The 19,291-nt window shown below is 34.7% G+C and overlaps 2 protein-coding genes across 2 annotated transcripts; both read left to right on the top strand.

Moving 5' to 3' along the window:
- Nucleotides 1-5,057: 5,057 nt before the first annotated feature.
- Nucleotides 5,058-17,638, top strand: LOC111083508 (cytoplasmic dynein 2 heavy chain 1-like). Its single transcript, XM_022380077.1, has 5 exons — nt 5,058-5,122; nt 7,272-7,578; nt 11,044-11,353; nt 15,090-15,378; nt 17,628-17,638. Exons 2-4 carry the CDS (start codon nt 7,378-7,380, stop codon nt 15,362-15,364), a joined length of 786 nt encoding a protein of 261 aa, XP_022235785.1. The 5' UTR covers nt 5,058-5,122; nt 7,272-7,377; the 3' UTR covers nt 15,365-15,378; nt 17,628-17,638.
- LOC111083509 (cytoplasmic dynein 2 heavy chain 1-like) lies at nt 17,276-19,282 on the top strand. Its single transcript, XM_022380078.1, has 3 exons — nt 17,276-17,310; nt 17,609-17,857; nt 18,997-19,282. The coding sequence occupies exons 2-3, from the start codon at nt 17,681-17,683 to the stop codon at nt 19,072-19,074; spliced, it is 255 nt and encodes an 84-aa protein (XP_022235786.1). The 5' UTR covers nt 17,276-17,310; nt 17,609-17,680; the 3' UTR covers nt 19,075-19,282.
- The last annotated feature ends 9 nt before the right edge of the window (nt 19,283-19,291 follow it).

Below are 19,291 nucleotides of genomic sequence, written 5' to 3'. Positions count from 1 at the left end.
ATAAACCAGAGGAAACGCTGCTACTTAACAGCAGATTAACTACAGGGAAAGTTACCACTCAACAACAGATAAACCAGAGGAAACGCTGCTACTTAACAGCAGATTAACTACAGGGAAAGTTACCACTCAACAACAGATAAACCAGAGGAAACGCTGCTACTTAACAGCAGATTAACTACAGGGAAAGTTACCACTCAACAACAGATAAACCAGAGGAAACGCTGCTACTTAACAGCAGATAAACTAGAGGGAAAGTTACCACTCAACAACAGATAACCTAGAGGAAACGCTGCTACTTAACAGCAGATAAACTAGAGGGAAAGCTGCTACTTAACAGCAGATAAACTACAGGGAAAGTTACCACTCAACAACAGATAAACTAGAGGGAAAGCTGCTACTTAACAGCAGATGAACTACAGGGAAAGTTACCACTCAACAACAGATAAACCAGAGGAAACGCTGCTACTTAACAGCAGATAAACTACAGGGAAAGCTGCTACTTAACAGCAGATAAACTAGAGGAAACGCTGCTATTTAACAGCAGATAAACTACAGGGAAAGTTACCACTCAACAACAGATAAACTACAGGGAAAGTTACCACTCAACAACAGATAAACTAGAGGAAACGCTGCTATTTAACAACAGATGAACTACAGGGAAAGTTGCTACTCAACAGGAGATAAACTAAAGGAAAAGCGATTTCACAACAGCACCCACTGCCAATACTTGGGCTACTCTTTTCTAACATAACAACGGGATTTGACTGTTAGTGTTATAACGCACCCACAATCCCAAACTGTAGAGCGCGTATTAGCGATAACGGGACACGAGCCATGAACTCTCAGATCAACAGTCTATTACTGTAGCCATTAACCACGCCCGGATGTGATAGAAGGTTAAACAAAATCGTTTTCTTGTTAGAGAGTGTGATTATTCAGCCATCTTAGTTAATAAACATAACGGTCAAGGACTTTAACTTGGATTTGTCGAGAATAATAATATTTCGAAGTACTAACGGGAATTGACGTCGGTTAAGACTTTTCTGAATCAGTAATATAGTAATAAATTTTATATAAAACAGTTAGTAAAAGCTCTTCATTTCCTTCCACCATCAATAACTTGTATGTCTATATACACATCTGTCAATAATATAGCAGTTGTCATGGTAACTTTGTTCTGATAAAACGTATGCGATTTTCAGTTATGGCACATCAAAAAGCCGAATCTTCTACTGTTGAATTTCTGCTATAAAGTTCGATCGATGTGAACAATATCTCTTAATTATTCTATGCACAGAACCGTCTACTCAACCATAAATACACAAAATATTATATTGGTAATGAATTGAAAGTTGGTAACGAAGCAAACACAATAAAATAAGCACATTTGGTGAAAACATGCAAAAAGGAAATATACAAACACAATAATATAAAATAAACACATTTTGTGAAAACGTGTAAAAAAAGTAAATTTACAAACACAATAATATAAAATAAACACATTTCGTGAAAACGTGTAAAAAAGGAAATATACAAACACAATAATATAAAATAAACACATTTTGTGAAAACGTGTAAAAAAGTAAATTTACAAACACAATAATATAAAATAAACACATTTTGTGAAAACGTGTAAAAAAGGAAATATACAAACACAATAAATAGATTCAGTATCAGGTATTGATGTGCCTGAAATGCTTCAGAAACTTGTCCTAGTCTTCCATCAACGTGTCTCTAAATCTCAGAGGAGTGATTTATTTGGCTTTGGTCATGAGGATCCATGCTTTCAACCAAAAGTTCTGTTCTCCTGATTATCACTGATTGAGAAGAACTCAATAGCGTCAGGACTGCAGCTTAGGAATATTCAGGTGGCCCACTGTTGTGAGGATCCTGAACTAAGAATGGAAGTATGCTTGGCTGTTCGTCTATAAACTCTATAAAACCCCACACTCTTTAATGGATCACTTTGACATCAGCAGTATATCTTGCAGCTCATGGATAGTCACCATTGCCTCATGTTTCACTATACATTCCGTATCTTCCCTGTTGGCTAGAGGCCTCCAATCTTTTTATATTACTGTGGAGTTTCATTTGGAGCTGAGGAGCAACTATTCTGGTTGCCATTGGTCTGAAAAGGCTGTTAAAACCTCCCCAGACAGTCTCAAACTCTCCAGATGACACAACCCCCTGGTGGCCCTCGGACAATGTTCTACTCTCACCAAGGCCCATTCTCTATGGGAAATCTCTAAATATTAATTATATAGGCGTACTTCCTCCTGAGTTGTGGGATTAAGTGAAATCGCACTCATGGACCTTTGAAGCAATGGTAATAGTCCAACTTCCAAGAGAGGACTTCTTCTAAATGCAACTACTCTCTCATACGATCATTTTCCTCTGGTGATAATCTCCTTCTTAATGTTGAAAATGCCACATTCTCAAACAAATGAGTCTTTTTTAATTAAATGATAATCAAATATTTCAAGCTAAGGGCGGTACGCACTTCAATAGCTATCAGGAAAGTCCACACTAACCAATACCCTGTATTCATGGTACTAATGTTTTTGTTTTTTATCCACTTTGTGGTATAATTATAACTGAATTTACTTGAGAGCTGTATTAGATAAGTCTGCTAAACAAGAAATGTGCTCAAGATATGATACAAATATCTGATTAAGTTTTAGCTAAGAAATAAACAGACTGAACATTATGTATAATACAAATGTAAACAATATTTATTTATTAAGAAAAACAAAATCTGTGAACTTACATACATGATGATTCACAGCCACTTCTTTGAGATGTTTCTATAACAACAAACTTTCTAATGCAAATTTTCTTAGATTTGAGGAAACCTTGCAATTATTCAGCACGGCACGTTTACAATACGACTATTCGTCCTCATTACACATAGGTGGGGCATAATATATAGATATACCCCACGACTATCAACTTCCTGATACAAGGCCTCTTTAAAGCAATATTTTCCACAGGCAGTAATAGGTATTACCAACGTCGAAAATGAGAAAAGAACAAAGTTAACTTGAAGAAAAATCAACTTAATGGTTTTCATGACTGATGATATAAACCCTGCACATATTCAGAACAAAGAACAAATTCGGAATAAAATAATAGTACTACAGAAAAATAGAAATCTATGTTATATTCCAATACCACATGTTATCCTGAACCTGTTGCATTCTTGGTAAAAACTGACAGCTTTTTCTACCTTGCTGCTCATCTAAGTAGGGGAAGTTCCATAGCTGAAACCCATGCTTCACTCCTCCCTTGCAGGATGATAGAGTCACTGCAGCTGCTACTATAGGTATCTCTGTCTATTGGAACTATTATCAATTCATACATATCATGACAGAAACTGCGTCAGTAAGAGAGAGAAGATATTCTATACCCAGGTAATTGGTATCTTCATGATGTTCTGAAGCTATTGCGGGGTTGGGTTTACTATACAACTAGTGCAATTCATTCACAAAAAATTATCAAGTTTTTTGTTTTGTTTTTCCAGTGGTACTCTTCTTTCGAGCCGGATGGATTGTTATTTTTTCCATTATGTCGAACCTCAGGACATCACTTGGTAATGACTGTCTTACAGTCCCATAATTGCTCTTCATTCAAACTCAATGGAGTCTAGGATCAAACTGTCTAAACTCAAAACCAGACCTTGTAGCTGCTTGTTTTAGAGCTCAGCCATTCCATGGAAAGATCCAGGAAATATTCTAAATCTTCCTTTTCTGTGCCTTTAAATGTTGATGGAATGATCTGTTTTACTTTGCTTCCCGACTTCCATGTTATCACCTGACCGAGACATCCTTACCATCATTCTCAGAGCATGGTAGGGGATCTCAGGACCTCGGAACTCTGACGAGTGGTAAACCCTGATCCAAGTTTACAGAATAGCGAGGTGCTTTATGTACCTCTACTGGACCTCAAGTTCCATTGTAGAGTATGTTTATGTTATCAGGATACTCCTGGTTCCGTAAGATTCACCACTGATCTATGCTCAACGCAGCTTGCATACCATAATTTAAGCTAGCATTCTATAGGGAAAGAAGTTAGCCAACTTTTGTCTTATTGAATAGCAAGACTTCACTGTTAACTCTTATAACATTTCACACCAGTAACTCACTGGTAAGTGTAAGGGCTAACACCGCAAAAAAATGAGTTTTGATACTCGTAGTGGGAACAGCACAGATAGTCCATAGTGCAGCAGCAGCAGCAACAACAACAACAACAAACACCTTTGACTCTAAAGTGAGGAGCGCGTTTTTGGTGGAAACGGGTCATGAATTTTGAAATCACAGACTGATGATACAGACACGTTAACTCTTGGCCATGCCCGACCCTTGCCAAACCAAATAATTCTTGTGACTCTTTTGGGAAAAGGTGCCCGGCATGGCCAGGTGGATAAGGCGCTCGACTCACAATCTGAGGGTCGCGGGTTCGAATCAGCATCCCACCAAACATGCTCGCCCTTTCAGCCGTGGGGGTGTTATAATGTGACGGTCAATCCCACTATTCGTTGGTAAAAGAGTAGCCCAAGAGTTGGCGGTGGGTGGTGATGACTAGCTGCCTTACATTGCTAAATTAGGGACGGCTAGCGCAGATAGCCCTCGTGTAGCTTTGCGCGAAATTCCAAAAACAAACAAAAAACAAACTTTTGGGAAAAGTTTCTAAAACAAAGACAACTAAGTTTGTTTATATTTTTGTATGTTATTTAGAACGATTTTTACAACGATGAAACTATAGCTTGTGTTCACTATAGAAATCTAGCGTTGTTCTGAGTTTCAGATGTGGTAAAAGTTTCCACGATACGTTTTAGAAAACATTTGCTTGAAATATTAATGGCGAAAAATTGTTAGTGATGATTAAATCTTAGGCTTTTTTGGCTAGCATCTTATCATAGAAACATTGCTTTTATTGCTACTAATTATTACTTATAAGCGTATATATTTAAAATATTCGCCGATATACGTTTGAAAAAAAAGGCGATACACCACTATTCAAATAATATTTAACGCATGCGCTCTTCATGTGTTTAGTTTGAGATTCCATTCAGAAAAATTGTGCCGTACTGTTTAGGGTTTAACAGAGCCACCGGAATTGAAATGTCAGTTAATACCATGAACTCGTAAACTAATAATTTTGTAATTTATATAATATTATGTAAACAGTTAAACGAAATTCCAGTATGTCTCTATAAAAATAATAGTATAATATTAATAGTAACACGAAAACGTATGTCAAGTTGTCACAATGACATTGTTTATATTAGTAAATAGTAATACTACTAGTAGTACTACTAACGTGTTAATTAATGTATGTAAAATATTGTTATTTATTGCTATGACAATGAGTATCACTATTATTATTAGTGTTAATATTATTGTTAATTTATAAGATGTAAAACTGGACGTTATGATTTAATTTTACATTGTAACTAGTAATGTTATAATACAAGTTGTGGCACTATTATGATTTATAATACTTCTGAAAATATGCATTAGTTATATTTTATACGTATTAATATTATTGTAATTTTGTATTTTGATAGGCAGTGCAAGTAAATAATGTATGAAAAGTTAGTTGAAAATTCAGTGTCTGTTCTGCTTTTTTCTTCATCATATTGAAGAAACAAAAGTAGAGTAATTTTGTGCTACCTTATACCAGTTATAGTCTTTAAATTTAAGCTTAAACTTTGCAAATTCTTATGTTAAGTCTATCCTATTGATGAGGTTCTTTCACCTTGAAGTTAAATACTGATGTTTAAAGAATAATAGAAACACAAAAGTAGTTGAATTCTGACTCTTCACTGTTGACATATTGTTAGCCAAGTCCTAGGTTTTCGACATTGAATGTGTCTCTGTGAAAGGTGGATGAACATATCTAGGGTGCTTAAATGACTTTAAATAACATCTGTGTCATTAAATTACTCACACTCTCACATGCAATAATGTGAGTTATTGAGAGAATTATTTCCAAATCTATTATAGATTTTTTGTTATAACAAAAAACTCTCCAGACAAGCATATTTTTGCCTGGATGGTGTACTTAAATAACACAAAATGCCACGTCATTTAATTACTCCATCTTTTCTCTGTAATAATCAGAGAAAATTGTTTCTTTATTTATAGTTTTTCATAATATCACAAAGAGTAACTTGCCTGACCAGATGGGACAGTTATTTAACCCTTGAATGACAACTTTTATATCTCACTTGATTACTCCAGTTATCATCCACTCTAATGATTAGGAGTATTTACAGGTATATTGTATTTTCTGTACTGTTTTGAACAATTTTAGGTTTTTTTATGAAACACCGGTTTCACATCAATGTAGAGTACCCTGAAATTGCATCTGACAAAAATTTTACTAAATTGCCTAGTAACAGGGTGGGGGTTGGAGTTGTGAAAGTGGCAAATGGAGTCGTTCATTGACCAGGCTAATATAATCCTTTTTTAGTTTTGGAAACACTACATCTTCAATGACTCAAGATAGTTCCCAGACTATCCATCTTCACACAGTCTTCAACTTGTCATCAGAGAAAGGCACAACACATCCTCTACATAATATGTGTATAGAGATTACAGACAGACAGACATGAACACTGCAGTTCCAAGAGTCCACCTGAGGTGGAAGATAGTATAATTCATGAATTGTCCATTCATTCCAATTGGTCATCCTCTTCTACCTCTTTTAATGATGATGATGTTACTTTATGTGATATCTTGGCAGAAGTTTAAAAGTTGCTCAGACATTGAACAGAGATGTACATTATTTAAGATTTATTATGAGATCCTAACCTAAAGTGAAGTGTTTATTATTTGACTAATATTTAATTTCTATGACTAGAAATTGCTGCATTAGATAAAGATTATAAAACAAGATCTGTGGCAAGCCAGTCAGTTGCATGAATTTTAGGTCACTTAATAGTAAGTTAGGAATTTAAAGGTGTATCTAATGTGGCTTTATTATTAGAATCTAAATTTAAATGTAGTTATAGATAGACATACTTTTTTGGTAAGTTATTTCAGAATCTTGCTTTTTATCAATATTCACCACTTTTTGTAGATTAGATTTTTTAATCTGAACAGTGATTTTTTTCTGTCTTCTTACAAAAATATATTTATCCACACAAAAACATTGCAGTACTGTAGAAATTTATATTGAAATATCTTTCCATTAACTTCAAAGTAGGTTTCATCATGATTATGTGAATAATGAAAGAAATTTTTACTTATTTTAGAATTTTTTTTTAGAAATAAATGAAGAAACTTGGAATGTTGCACCTGTTAGTTAATAACTGAACCAAAAACATTGAACCAGAGTTTTGTAACAATCCGTCCATTACTACCACAAAGAAAGATGCCAAGCGGTGACAGTAGGAAAGATTTTATTTTAACATCTATAGGGGATTTTTTCTCCCTGTCGATGGATGAAAACACATTGAATCAACTTTTTAATGCTAAAGAGTTGAATAATTTTTTAGATGAACAAGATTGTCATATTTTAAGTACACAAGTAGAGGGACAGAAGGATGAAAAAGAAATATATTTCATGAATAAGGTAAGAAGAACATAAACTATTTTGTTTGTTTTTTGACATTTAAATGAAGTAACCTATTCTTGGTAAAGTTTTTCTCCTTGTCTGATATATGGTGTTATCTCCATCAGAAAGTTTTGAAAGTAATTGTATTAGTACAGATGTAAGACATTGGACTTTGACCTCTGTTTACACTTGAAAATAAGCAAATATATAGGAAGAGGACAACAATTTTTGTTTTATGTTCTAATTATCAGTAGTTTAGCCTGCATGGATCTTTTTAAAGTTTGCTATAATTAACAAATTAGCCTTTAAAACAGCATGTTTAAGACTGATCTTCACAAATACAATGAATGGAGACAATTAGAGCAAAAATTAAATACAATGAAAGTAAAAAAGGTTTACTAGACAATTTATCGAACTAAAGGAATAATGACATAACATAGGAATAGAAGGGGATCATTTGGTCTTTCAAAGGTGTCCCTACATACACCCCCTCAAGAAAATGAAACCCATCCTTTATTTTCAGGAAATCATTGATTCCCTTCTTAAACTCTTGTAAGATGCTATCCTCCACCATTGTATAATGCTAGCCTCTACCATTGTATGATACTATCCTCCACCATTGTATGATGCTAGCCTCTACCATTGTATGATACTATCCTCTACCATTGTATGATGCTAGCCTCCACCATTGTACGATACTATCCTCTACCATTGTACGATGCTAGCCTCCACTATTGTACAATGCTATCCTCCACCATTGTATGATACTATCCTCCACCATTGTATGATGTTAGCCTCTACCATTGTATGATGCTAGCCTCCACCATTGTATGATACTATCCTCCACCATTGTATGATACTATCCTCCACCATTGTATGATGCTAGCCTCCACTATTGTATGATGCTAGCCTCCACTATTGTACGATGCTAGCCTCCACCAATGTAAGATGCTAGCCTCCACCAATGTAAGATGCTAGTCTCCACTATTGTACGATGCTAGCCTCCACTATTGTATGATGCTACACCTCTGTAAGATGCTATCCTCCACCATTGATGATGCTAGCCTCCACCATTGTACGATGCTAGCTTCCTCCTCTGTAAGATGCTATCCTCCACCATTGTACAATGCTAGCTTCTACCTCTGTAAGATGCTATCCTCCACCATTGATGATGACAACTTATTCCACAATATAATCTCCATGTTAGGAAAATAAAGCTGTGTTAGTAGGAGTTTGGTCTGATAGTCTAACAAATCTTAAACTTGGTTCTCTTGTCAGAATTCAACACAAACAGTCAGAGACCATTTCAATCCCTCTGACCACTTAGTATATGGAGTTAGGATTACCTTAATCTTCTAAGCTTGCTGAACCTTACTGGGGTTATACATACAGCAAGACTTGTCAAATAATGCTTAATTAGTTGATATTTATTTCTGAGCTGTGTATGTAGCTTGGTTTGATCAGAACCTAAATGAATTTCCTTATAATTACTATAATTAAAGGTAATTAGCCGAGTGTTTGTTCAGCTCCTATACAAGAACTTAATGTCATCAGCAGGCTGTACTAATTTACTAATTATGCCTCTATCAGTATCACTTGTGTAAGAAAGAAAAAGCAAAGGCCCAAGCACTGACCTCTGAGGAATACCGCAAGGAACAAAGGTTCAGTTTGACTGTATTCCATTAGTAATATTTTTTGTGACTCCTGAGGCATACCACAAGGAACAAAGGTTCAGTTTGACTGTATTCTATTAGTCACATTTTTTATGACTCCCGAGTCATACCACAAGGAACAAAGATCCAGTTTGATTGTATTCCATTAGTAACATTTTTTGTGATCTCTGAGGAATACCATAAGGAACAAAGGTTCAGTTTGACTGTATTCCATTAGTCACATTTTTTGTGACCCCTGAGGAATACCACAAGGAACAAAGGTTCAGTTTGACTGTATTCCATTAGTAACATTTTTTGTGACCCCTGAGGAATACCACAAGGAACAAAGGTTCAGTATGACTGTATTCCATTAGTAATATTTTTTTCTTTCTCTCACCCAATCTATTTTTAGTACAGTTAACTAGTCTTCTTCCGACTCCCACCAAGGTGGTTTTATCAGCTAATCATGTCTGACACGTTATCCTGCCTTAACATATGGCCATCTCCTGCTATCCCTGTTTGTGGTAACCATTGCATAGTCTATCAGTTCGATACTTTTTCTCCTACACAACTCCTGATCCTTCCCTCCTGATCTCTTCTAGTTGAGTATGAGAACCCTTACTCCTTCAGTACCAAGTGTAATCTCACTGTCATGAGACTAAGTGGATGAACTCTTTGACTGGAAGTAGTGCAGAGGTGTCTACCTGTAAGTGTAGTATAGGCTGCCCCTTACTCCTTCAGTACCAAGTGTAATCTCACTGTCATGAGACAAAGTGGATGAACTCTTTGACTGGAAGTAGTGCAGAGGTGTCTACCTGTAAGTGTAGTATAGGCTGCTCTTAATATTAAGAACAAGACCATTTCAAGAGGTTGAGATATGCCAGATGGGTCTTGAGTTCTCCTTGGGATGCAGGTCTGGGGTGATTTATCCCTGCACATGCATATTCTGGTAAATACATCATGTGAGTATTTCTTACATATTGTACAGCTTGACTTGTTGCCCTAACTACACTACATGTAAGTGGTCTGCTGAACCCCTGAGATCTCCTAATTGTTTGAGCAGCCTTTACATTGTTAGTCCATTCCCTCAACAATATAACTATGATATCCACTCCGTTCATCAGCCACATCTCTGAAACTGTTAGTCCATTCTCTCAACTATACAACTATGATACTCAATCCGTTCCTCAGCCACATCTCTGAAATTGTTAGTCCATTCCCTCAACTATACAACTATGATACTCACTCTGTTCCTCAGCCACATCTCTGAAACTGTTAGTCCATTCCCTCAACTATACAACTATGATACTCACTCCATTGCTCAGCCACATCATTATGAAATTATCAGTCCATTTGGCAGCTGTACCACTATGAAATTTCTAGGCCATTTCTCAACTATAATACTCTCAAGCTATAAGTCTATCCTTTAGCTACAGACTACATAACAGCAAGTCTATCCCTTAGCTACAGACTATATAACAACAAGTCCATTCCTCAGCTACACAGTTATGAAACAATCAATCTATCCATTAGCTACACCACTATAACACTAAGTCCATTCCTCAGATTCACTGCTATGAAATGATAAGCTCATTACCTGCAAATTATTACTGATTTACTTGTAAGTTGAATTTTAAAATTTTTAGTTAAATATAAAAGAAAAGTATTAGATACATGAAATACTATATTTTAACGGCTTTCATTTTGTGCATTGGTTGATTTTAAATTACATAATATTTTCTTGAATGATTGATTTTCCTTACAACTTGATTTTGTACTTGTGTTTGTCAAATGTATGTGTATTATGAAAGAAATTTTATTTGTAATTTAGGTTGAACCTAAAGGAACAGATGATCGAATTTTAATCTTCTTCAAAATCCGACCAGATGTGATCACACCAGACAATTTACATTCCAATATTTTCATCACTTCAATGATAGACTCTCCCATAACAGCTCTTTATCACTCAGTCCAGAAGATATTTGCTCCTGTACTTTTAAAAAATGAACGCTGGAGTCCGAGTTTTAATCCTAAACTTCAGAGTCTGCTTGGTGAACTTGAAGCAGGTCTTGGCAGTATGGTGAGAAAGAGTGACAAAGCTGATCTTGAAGTTGGTGAAAGAGAAGAAAATAACTTAGCAGGTACTTGTTTCTGTGGTTAACTTGTCAGTTATTATGGTACATGTATGGTGCCTTATGGTTAACTTGTCTGTTATTATGGTACATGTATGCTGCCTTATGGTTAATTATCAGTTAATATGGTACATGTATGCTGTCTTATGGTTAACTTGTCAGTTATTATGGTACATGTATGCTGCCTTATGGTTAACTTGTCTGTTATTATGGTACATGTATGCTGCCTTGTGGTTAACTTGTCAGTCATTATGGTACATGTATGCTGTCTTATGGTTAATTATCAGTTATTATGGTACATGTATGCTGTCTTATGGTTAACTTGTCAGTTATTATGGTACATGTATGCTGCCTTATGGTTAACTTGTCAGTCATTATGGTACATGTATGCTGCCTTATGGTTAACTTGTCAGTTATTATGGTACATGTATGGTGCCTTATGGTTAACTTGTCAGTCATGATGGTACATGTATGCTGCCTTATGGTTAATTATCAGTTATTATGGTACATGTAAGCTGTTCTAAAATAGGAAACAACACCAGCTGACTTGACACAACTGTTAGGACAGTCAGAAATACACTTAAAGTAGGAAGCAATACCCACTGACCTGGCACCACTGTTTGGACAGTCAAAAATACACCTAAAGTAGGAAGAAACACCAGCTGACCTGACACCATTGTTTGGACAGTCATAAATACACCTTAAGTAGGAAGCAACACCAGCTGACCTGGCACCACTGTTTGGACCGTCAAAAATACACCTAAAGTAGGAAGCAACACCAGCTGACCTTAGACCATTGTTTGGACAGCCAAGAATATACCTAACTGTTCCATGATTGTAAAAAACACAGTCAGGATAAAAAATGCTTGGTAATTAAGAAATACATTTTATGTAGTTTGTATAATGTAGTTATTTTCATGTTTGGTATAAGAAATACATTTTATGTAGTTTGTATAATGTAGTTATTTTCATGTTTGGTAATTAAGAAATACATTTTATGTAGTTTGTATAATGTAGTTTTTTTTCATTCTGATCATCCCATAATTTAGAAAAGGATGCCAACAAACTTAATATATTCAGAAACATACTGACCAGAAAGTTTTGATGGTGTTTGAGTGAAGAGATTCCAACCTCTGACTATGAAAAAGTTTAGGTGGTCTCTTTGTGAAAAGATGGGGTGCTAGTTCCATTCTCTCTCTTCCCTCATAAATAGTTTTGATTATTTTTGTGTGAGTGGATGGTGTTGTATTTCAATTTTTATCTCTTCGTCTGAAAGGTTTTGGTAGTCTTTGTGTGAAATGAGGGTACCTCTCAGTAAAAGGTCTGCCTATACAGTTTGGGATCCAAACATCTACTCGTATGCTTGCTACATGTGATGAGAAGATTGTTATGCCTGGGTCACCATAACAAATTACTTTTGGTTTTAGAAACCTGTAGATGGAAGACTCTCAGGTAGCTCATTTAGGTTTAGTCAGTTGGTAAATTGTGGCTAAGTTCAAGTGATTGCCAGCAGTGGATGGTTGGATTGGTGCTTGTGGTATTTGAGTACAGTGCCCACAAAACCATGGCATTGCTGCATTTTCTTTGATATGAGGTTGATAATTTAATGATATAGGAAGTTCCTTTGTATGGTGAGTGGGGTCAGTTAACATTGAACTTTTCTCTTTTCTTCATGGATGTTAAAAATCACAAGATCAGACTAACCATCAAGAAACCTACATACTGATGACAGTAGAAGTATAGTTATCACCTTCTGTTCCTGCACTATGATTGCTAATACTCCAATCTCTATAATAAGCATCACTGGGGAAGATATCTCCTTTTTTTATACAGAAGGGATTAGTGGGGCTTGTTGGTTCTCTATGATGTGGAAATTTACTTGTTAAAGTACGTGTCCACAGATCAGTGAACTTGTCTTGAAAGGAAAGCCATTGGGGAAAATGTACATCACTGTGTGCCTGTTATCTTCACTTGCATCTGGAATGTTTTAGTTGTTTCTGTCTGAAGAGATGGTGTGTCAGTTCCATTTTTTCTCCAGATGGTGTGTCAGTTCCATTCGGTCCCCAGATAGTGTATAAGCTACATTCTGTCCCCAGATGGTGTGTCAGTTCCATTCTTTCCCCAGATGATGTGTCAGTTCCATTCTTTCCCCAGATGATGTGTCAGTTCCATTCTTTCCCCAGATGATGTGTCAGTTCCATTCTTTCCCCAGATGATGTATCAGTTTCATTCTTTCCCCAGATGGTGTGTCAGTTCCATTCTTTCCCCAGATGGTGTGTCAGTTTCATTTTTTCACAGATGATGTATCAGTTTCATTCTTTCCCCAGATGGTGTGTCAGTTTCATTTTTTCCCAGACAGTATGTCAGTTCCATTATTTCCCCAGATGGTGTATCAGTTCTATTTTGTCTCATATGAAACAATTTTGGTTCTTATTTTTATGAGTACATTTTGAGTTCTGTGGTGTCATGACTCAATTTTAGGAAGTTGATTTCTTTACTTTTTTTGAATCAATATTTCTTTCCTGTTTTTCTAAGCTGGAGTTTAAAAACCTATTGATCCATCCATCTATTGAGTTGTCATATGGACCAGATAGTTTTGTGCATGTATATTGTTTATAGCAGAATGTGAGTTGTGAGACAGTAATGCTTTGAAGCTAGTATTTACATTGTGTCCAACCATAAAGCATGACTTGTTGTGGTTCTTGGAGAGAGCTAGTATTTACATTGGGTCCAACCATAAAGCATGACTTGTTGTGGTTCTTGGAGAGAGCTAGTATTTACATTGTGTCCAACCATAAAGCATGACTTGTTGTGGTTCTTGGAGAGACGGTAACTATGTTTGAGAAGCACTATTACAATACTTATTGAAGTGCTATTATATACTGTAATATCTTCAGTTTAATTGATGCAGAGAACACTTCACTTCGTGGGGGCTGCAAGAGTCTTGAGTCTGAACTTAAGGACTTTTGGTACTTCTCTCCAAAAATGTTCACTGCACCACTAATTATACATAAACTTGTTGACAAATGCTGAACTAAAGCATAAAAAGATCACAATCCATTGGATAGTTCCCTTTTTCAAAGTATGTATCTATTCAGAATGAAAGAAGAAATATTTTTTGATGGCTTATGTTTTTATTAAATTTGACTAAAGTCTAAAATGCCAGATCTTTATACCATTATAATTAAAGTTTATAATCCACAACAAAACATGGTCACAATTTAAAACTAGTTGTAAAGTCCATTGTGACTCATAAAAATTCACAGGTATAAATGTAAAAAGTTTTTCAGATAACCTTGTATAACTGAGCTACATAAATTTGTTGAAATATTAAACTTCCTATAACAGCAAACTTAAAAATCCTCAAACTTTGGTTTACACATTAAACTAGCTTGGCAGCATCTTCTGCCAAAGAGTAACACAAGACCATAAATAACATACTTGCAAATAATATCGCACTGACTATTGTATTTAGTCTTTAAGCTATTTAAAAAAAGGCAGAAAACTACACACTTTGAACTATTCATTTTTTAGCACTCCATCCTGTGGAAGACTGTTTTAAGAAAATAACTCCTCCAAGTGGAATGTATGAGCACCAACTTCAAATAGTGTTTGCAAGATAATTCGTCTTTTTATAGGCTTGACGTGCAGACACTGAACTTCAAAATGCCGTGTTATTTTAACTATGTATTGATCATCTTTTTATGGCTTTGTTGGTAAACCTTTACTTGGGTTATATTTTCAGGTATTCTGTCACCAAATGATGAGTTCACTTTCTGGAATGACCGGGCACGACTAGCTCCTGGTCGGGCAGAAAAAGAAAGGTCTGCACATTTCCACAGCTTGTTTGAACCTTTACAAAAAAGTTTTGAAACTCTGGAAACGGTTCCTTTGGTGGAATGTTTAGACATCTTAGAGTTGGCCTTCAGTGTTTTGGATGATGTTTGGAAACAAGAAGAATACACCCCAGCTTTCCAACAGAGTAGAATGAGTCATTTAATGGATATTATTGGTAAGTAAAGCACTATTTATTAGTTATAAATATTATATTTATTATGATCTGATAGTTAACTGTAGCATTTTTTTTCATCCACTTGTTACATTGGTTTTGTATGTTTTTTTGTAATTGTCGGGCCCTGTAACATTGGTGTGTGTTCTGTGTATATCAGGCCCTGTAAGATTGGTGTGTGTTCTGTGTTTATCAGACCCTGTAATATTAGTGTGTGTTCTATACATACCAGGCCCTGTAACATTGGTGTGTGTTCTGTGTGTATCAGGCCCTGTAAGATTAGTGTGTGTTTTATAAGTGTCAGGCCCTGTAACATTGGTGTGTGTTCTGTGTGTATCAGGCCCTGTAACATTGGTGTGTGTTCTGTGTGTATCAAGCCCTGTAAGATTAGTGTGTGTTTTATAAGCGTCAAGCCCTATAACATTGGTGTATGTTTTTGTAAGTGTCAGGCTGTTTAACATTGATGTGTGTTTTATAAGTGTCAAGCCCTGTAAGATTGGTGTATGTTTTTATAAGTGTCAGGCCCTGTAACATTGGTGTGTGTTCTATAAGTGTTGAGCCCTGTAACACTGAAGCTGATTTAACTTTTTTGCGACAGTTCACTAAAAGAATGTAACATTTTGATGATGTAATATTTTTTCATGTACCATGTGATGCTATATAAATTTGTTTTCCTTTATCTCTCCAGTATTATAAAAATTAAGTCGTAGATTGATCTTTTCCCAATTCTTACAATGCTTCGTTACTTTTAATAGGCATACTTTATTATGACTTTTTAATGCTGTACTAAAATGTAATGCTTTTCAAATGATATAACGGTGTATGTGTATGAATGCTCAGAAAGCAGTAAAACACATTTGATAAAACCTTATTCAAGTGGTGTTTCATTGATATTAGTGTATCATTAACGAATACAAAAACTGAAGTAAGCTTTATTTCACTATTCATATTCAAATGGAACAAATTCCATATTTCCTAGGTCTCTACTCTTTTTAGGGTTATTTTTCATGTAATTTGGACAATAACATTTCATATTTACGAACAAACATGAATATTTTTTGTTAACACATTTATAAGGCCTTATTTGGAAAGTTTGACTCTCATAGGCCGTGTACTTAAATACTCTTGAGAGTTAATTGTGCTTGTTAAGGTACTTTGTGTTTGTTGAATGTTGATTGTTCTTACCCAATGAAAGTTAAAGCTTCAAGCTGGTTTGCCCTGTTGTTTTCATGTGTAAGTTTTAACTTAGATAATATGTTAAATTATTTTAAACTTAACTTTTCACATTAATTTTAGGTTTTTTCAATTATCCAGTTGCATTTCTGCTGAAACTAATATGAACCAATGTTTTTATAGGTGTTATAGATGTTTGTATAGGTGTTATAGATGTTTGTATTGGTGTTATAGATGTCTGTATAGGTGTTATAAATGTTTGTATTGGTGTTAGTGATGCCTGTCTAGGTGCTATAAATGTCCATATTAGTGTTAGGGATGACTATAGATGATATAAATGTCTGTATTGATGTTAAATATGTCCATATTAGTGTTATAGATGACTATAGATGATATAAATGTCTGTATTGATGTTAAATAAGTCCATATTAGTGTTAGGGATGACTGTATAATATGGACATATTTAACATCAATACAGACATTTATATCATCTTAAAAGGCCCTCCATTCCATGGATGAGGAGCAAAATTAGGCCAGAAAAGAGTGGTGAGTTTTTGACATATATCCTGCCAGGTATCACAGATGTCAATACCAGACTGAATGTGTTCTTCAACTTCTACAAATGGCTGGGTCCAAAGATTTAACTTACTCAGTTGTTTCTGAATGTGAAGACTAAATAAATTCCCTTTCAAAACCACAGAATATAAAAATTAGAAAAAATTAATATGGTCATCTATAACACTTTCCCACCTACCTTGTCAGGTTTGGAGAAAGATTACAAGAGGTTGGTAAACAGTTTCTATGGTTTTTATGTAATAACATAAGGTATTTTAAGGGTTTGAATAACATGTGACATGTATTGAAACTTTATACATAAATAAAAGTGTTATGTGTAGACAGTTTTTGTTTAATGGGTAAGTACTGGGTGTTGCCAAAATATAGTAGAAATCTTAAAATTAATTGTGAGATATTTTGAAAATTTTATACTTTGAATTGTACAAATTTTATAACAAACTTTTCTTTAGTAAAACCAGGCTATGAGAACATCTTATTTCTGACACAGACTTTTTAATTTTTTTCAGATTCTGACTCTGAGGAAAGTTCACAGTCAGCTGTCAAAACTTCTTAACATTAATGAGCAAAAAGACTTAAATATGGATAATTCCTTCAAAGGTTTTGAGAAAGTTAATCCCCTTCAGTACAATCCATACACTGACATTCTTTGGAAGACAGCTGTTGCACAGCATGAACGAGAACTAGCAACAGCTGAACACAGAGTTGCTGAAAAACTTAGATCTCATCTTCACACCATCCAAAACAATGCACTTCAGGTAAGTTATCTTGGATCTATAAGGAACAGTAATGTAATTATGTGTGCAATACAATTGTAGCAATGATGTAATTATGTGTGCAATACAAACCTAGATGTAACAATTGTAATTGTGATGTAATTACATGTGTAATACAAACCTAGATGTAACAATTGTAATACTGATGTTATTACATATGTAATACAAACCTAGACATAACAATTGTAGCAATGATGTAATTACGTGTGCAATACAAACCTAGATGTAACAATTGTAATATAAACCTAGATGTAACAATTGTAATACTGATGTAATTACATATGTAACACAAATCTAGACATAACAATTGTAGCAATGATGTAATTACATGTGCAATACAAACCTAGATGTAACAATTGTAATACTGATGTAATTACATATGTAATACAAACCTAGACATAACAATTGTAGCAATGATGTAATTACATGTGCAATACAAACCTAGATGTTGTTATGTCTAGGTTTGTATTGCACATGTAATTACATCACAATTACAATTCTTACATCTAGGTTTGTATTGCAAACATAATTACATCATTACAACAATTGTTACATCTAGGTTTGTATTGAACACGTAATTACATCATTGCTATAATTCTTATATCTAGGTTTGTATTACAATTGTTACATCTAGGTTTGTATTGCACATGTAATTACATCATTACAACAATTGTTATTGTAGCAATGATGTAATTACATGTGCAATACAAACCTAGATGTAACAATTGTAGCAATGATGTAATTACATGTGCAATACAAACCTAGATGTAACAGTTGTAATATTGATGTAATTACACATGTAATACAAGTCTAGAAGTAACAATTGTAGCAATGATGTAATTACATGTGCAATACAAACCTAGGTGTAACAATTGTAGCTTTGATATGTTTACCTGTTCTCTGTATATATAGGAAAAAATAGTTTAAAATGTTACAGTGAAAGTTTGGTGAATGTATTTGTTATAAAGATCGTGCTGATGTTAATACTAATTATTAATGATTGATTAATAGTTTATTTATTGAAAAAGTATTTCTAGTGTTTTATAAGTTATCTTAAGATTTCTGATAAGGGTAACAACCATAAGGCACAAGAACAAAATACAGATGTTTGTATATTTCAGCTTATGCAGGAATTCAAAAGATATGAAGAGCTTGTGAAACGTCCAAGTATAAAAAATGAGCTGACCCCTGAAAGGTAACTATGTTCAAGTATAAAAAATGAGCTGACCCCTGAAAGGTAACTATGTCCAAGTATAAAAAATGAACTGACCCCTGAAAGGTAACTATGTTCAAGTATAAAAAATGAACTGACCCCTGAAAGGTAACTATGTTCAAGTATAAAAAATGAACTGACCCCTGAAAGGTAACTATGTTCAAGTATAAAAAATGAACTGACCCCTGAAAGGTAACTATGTT

The sequence above is a fragment of the Limulus polyphemus genome, unplaced genomic scaffold, assembly GCF_000517525.1.
Source record: "Limulus polyphemus unplaced genomic scaffold, Limulus_polyphemus-2.1.2 Scaffold9891, whole genome shotgun sequence".
Taxonomy (NCBI): domain Eukaryota; kingdom Metazoa; phylum Arthropoda; class Merostomata; order Xiphosura; family Limulidae; genus Limulus; species Limulus polyphemus.
The sequence above is the reverse complement of the archived record's forward strand: the minus strand, read 5'-3'. Positions and strand labels throughout refer to the sequence as shown.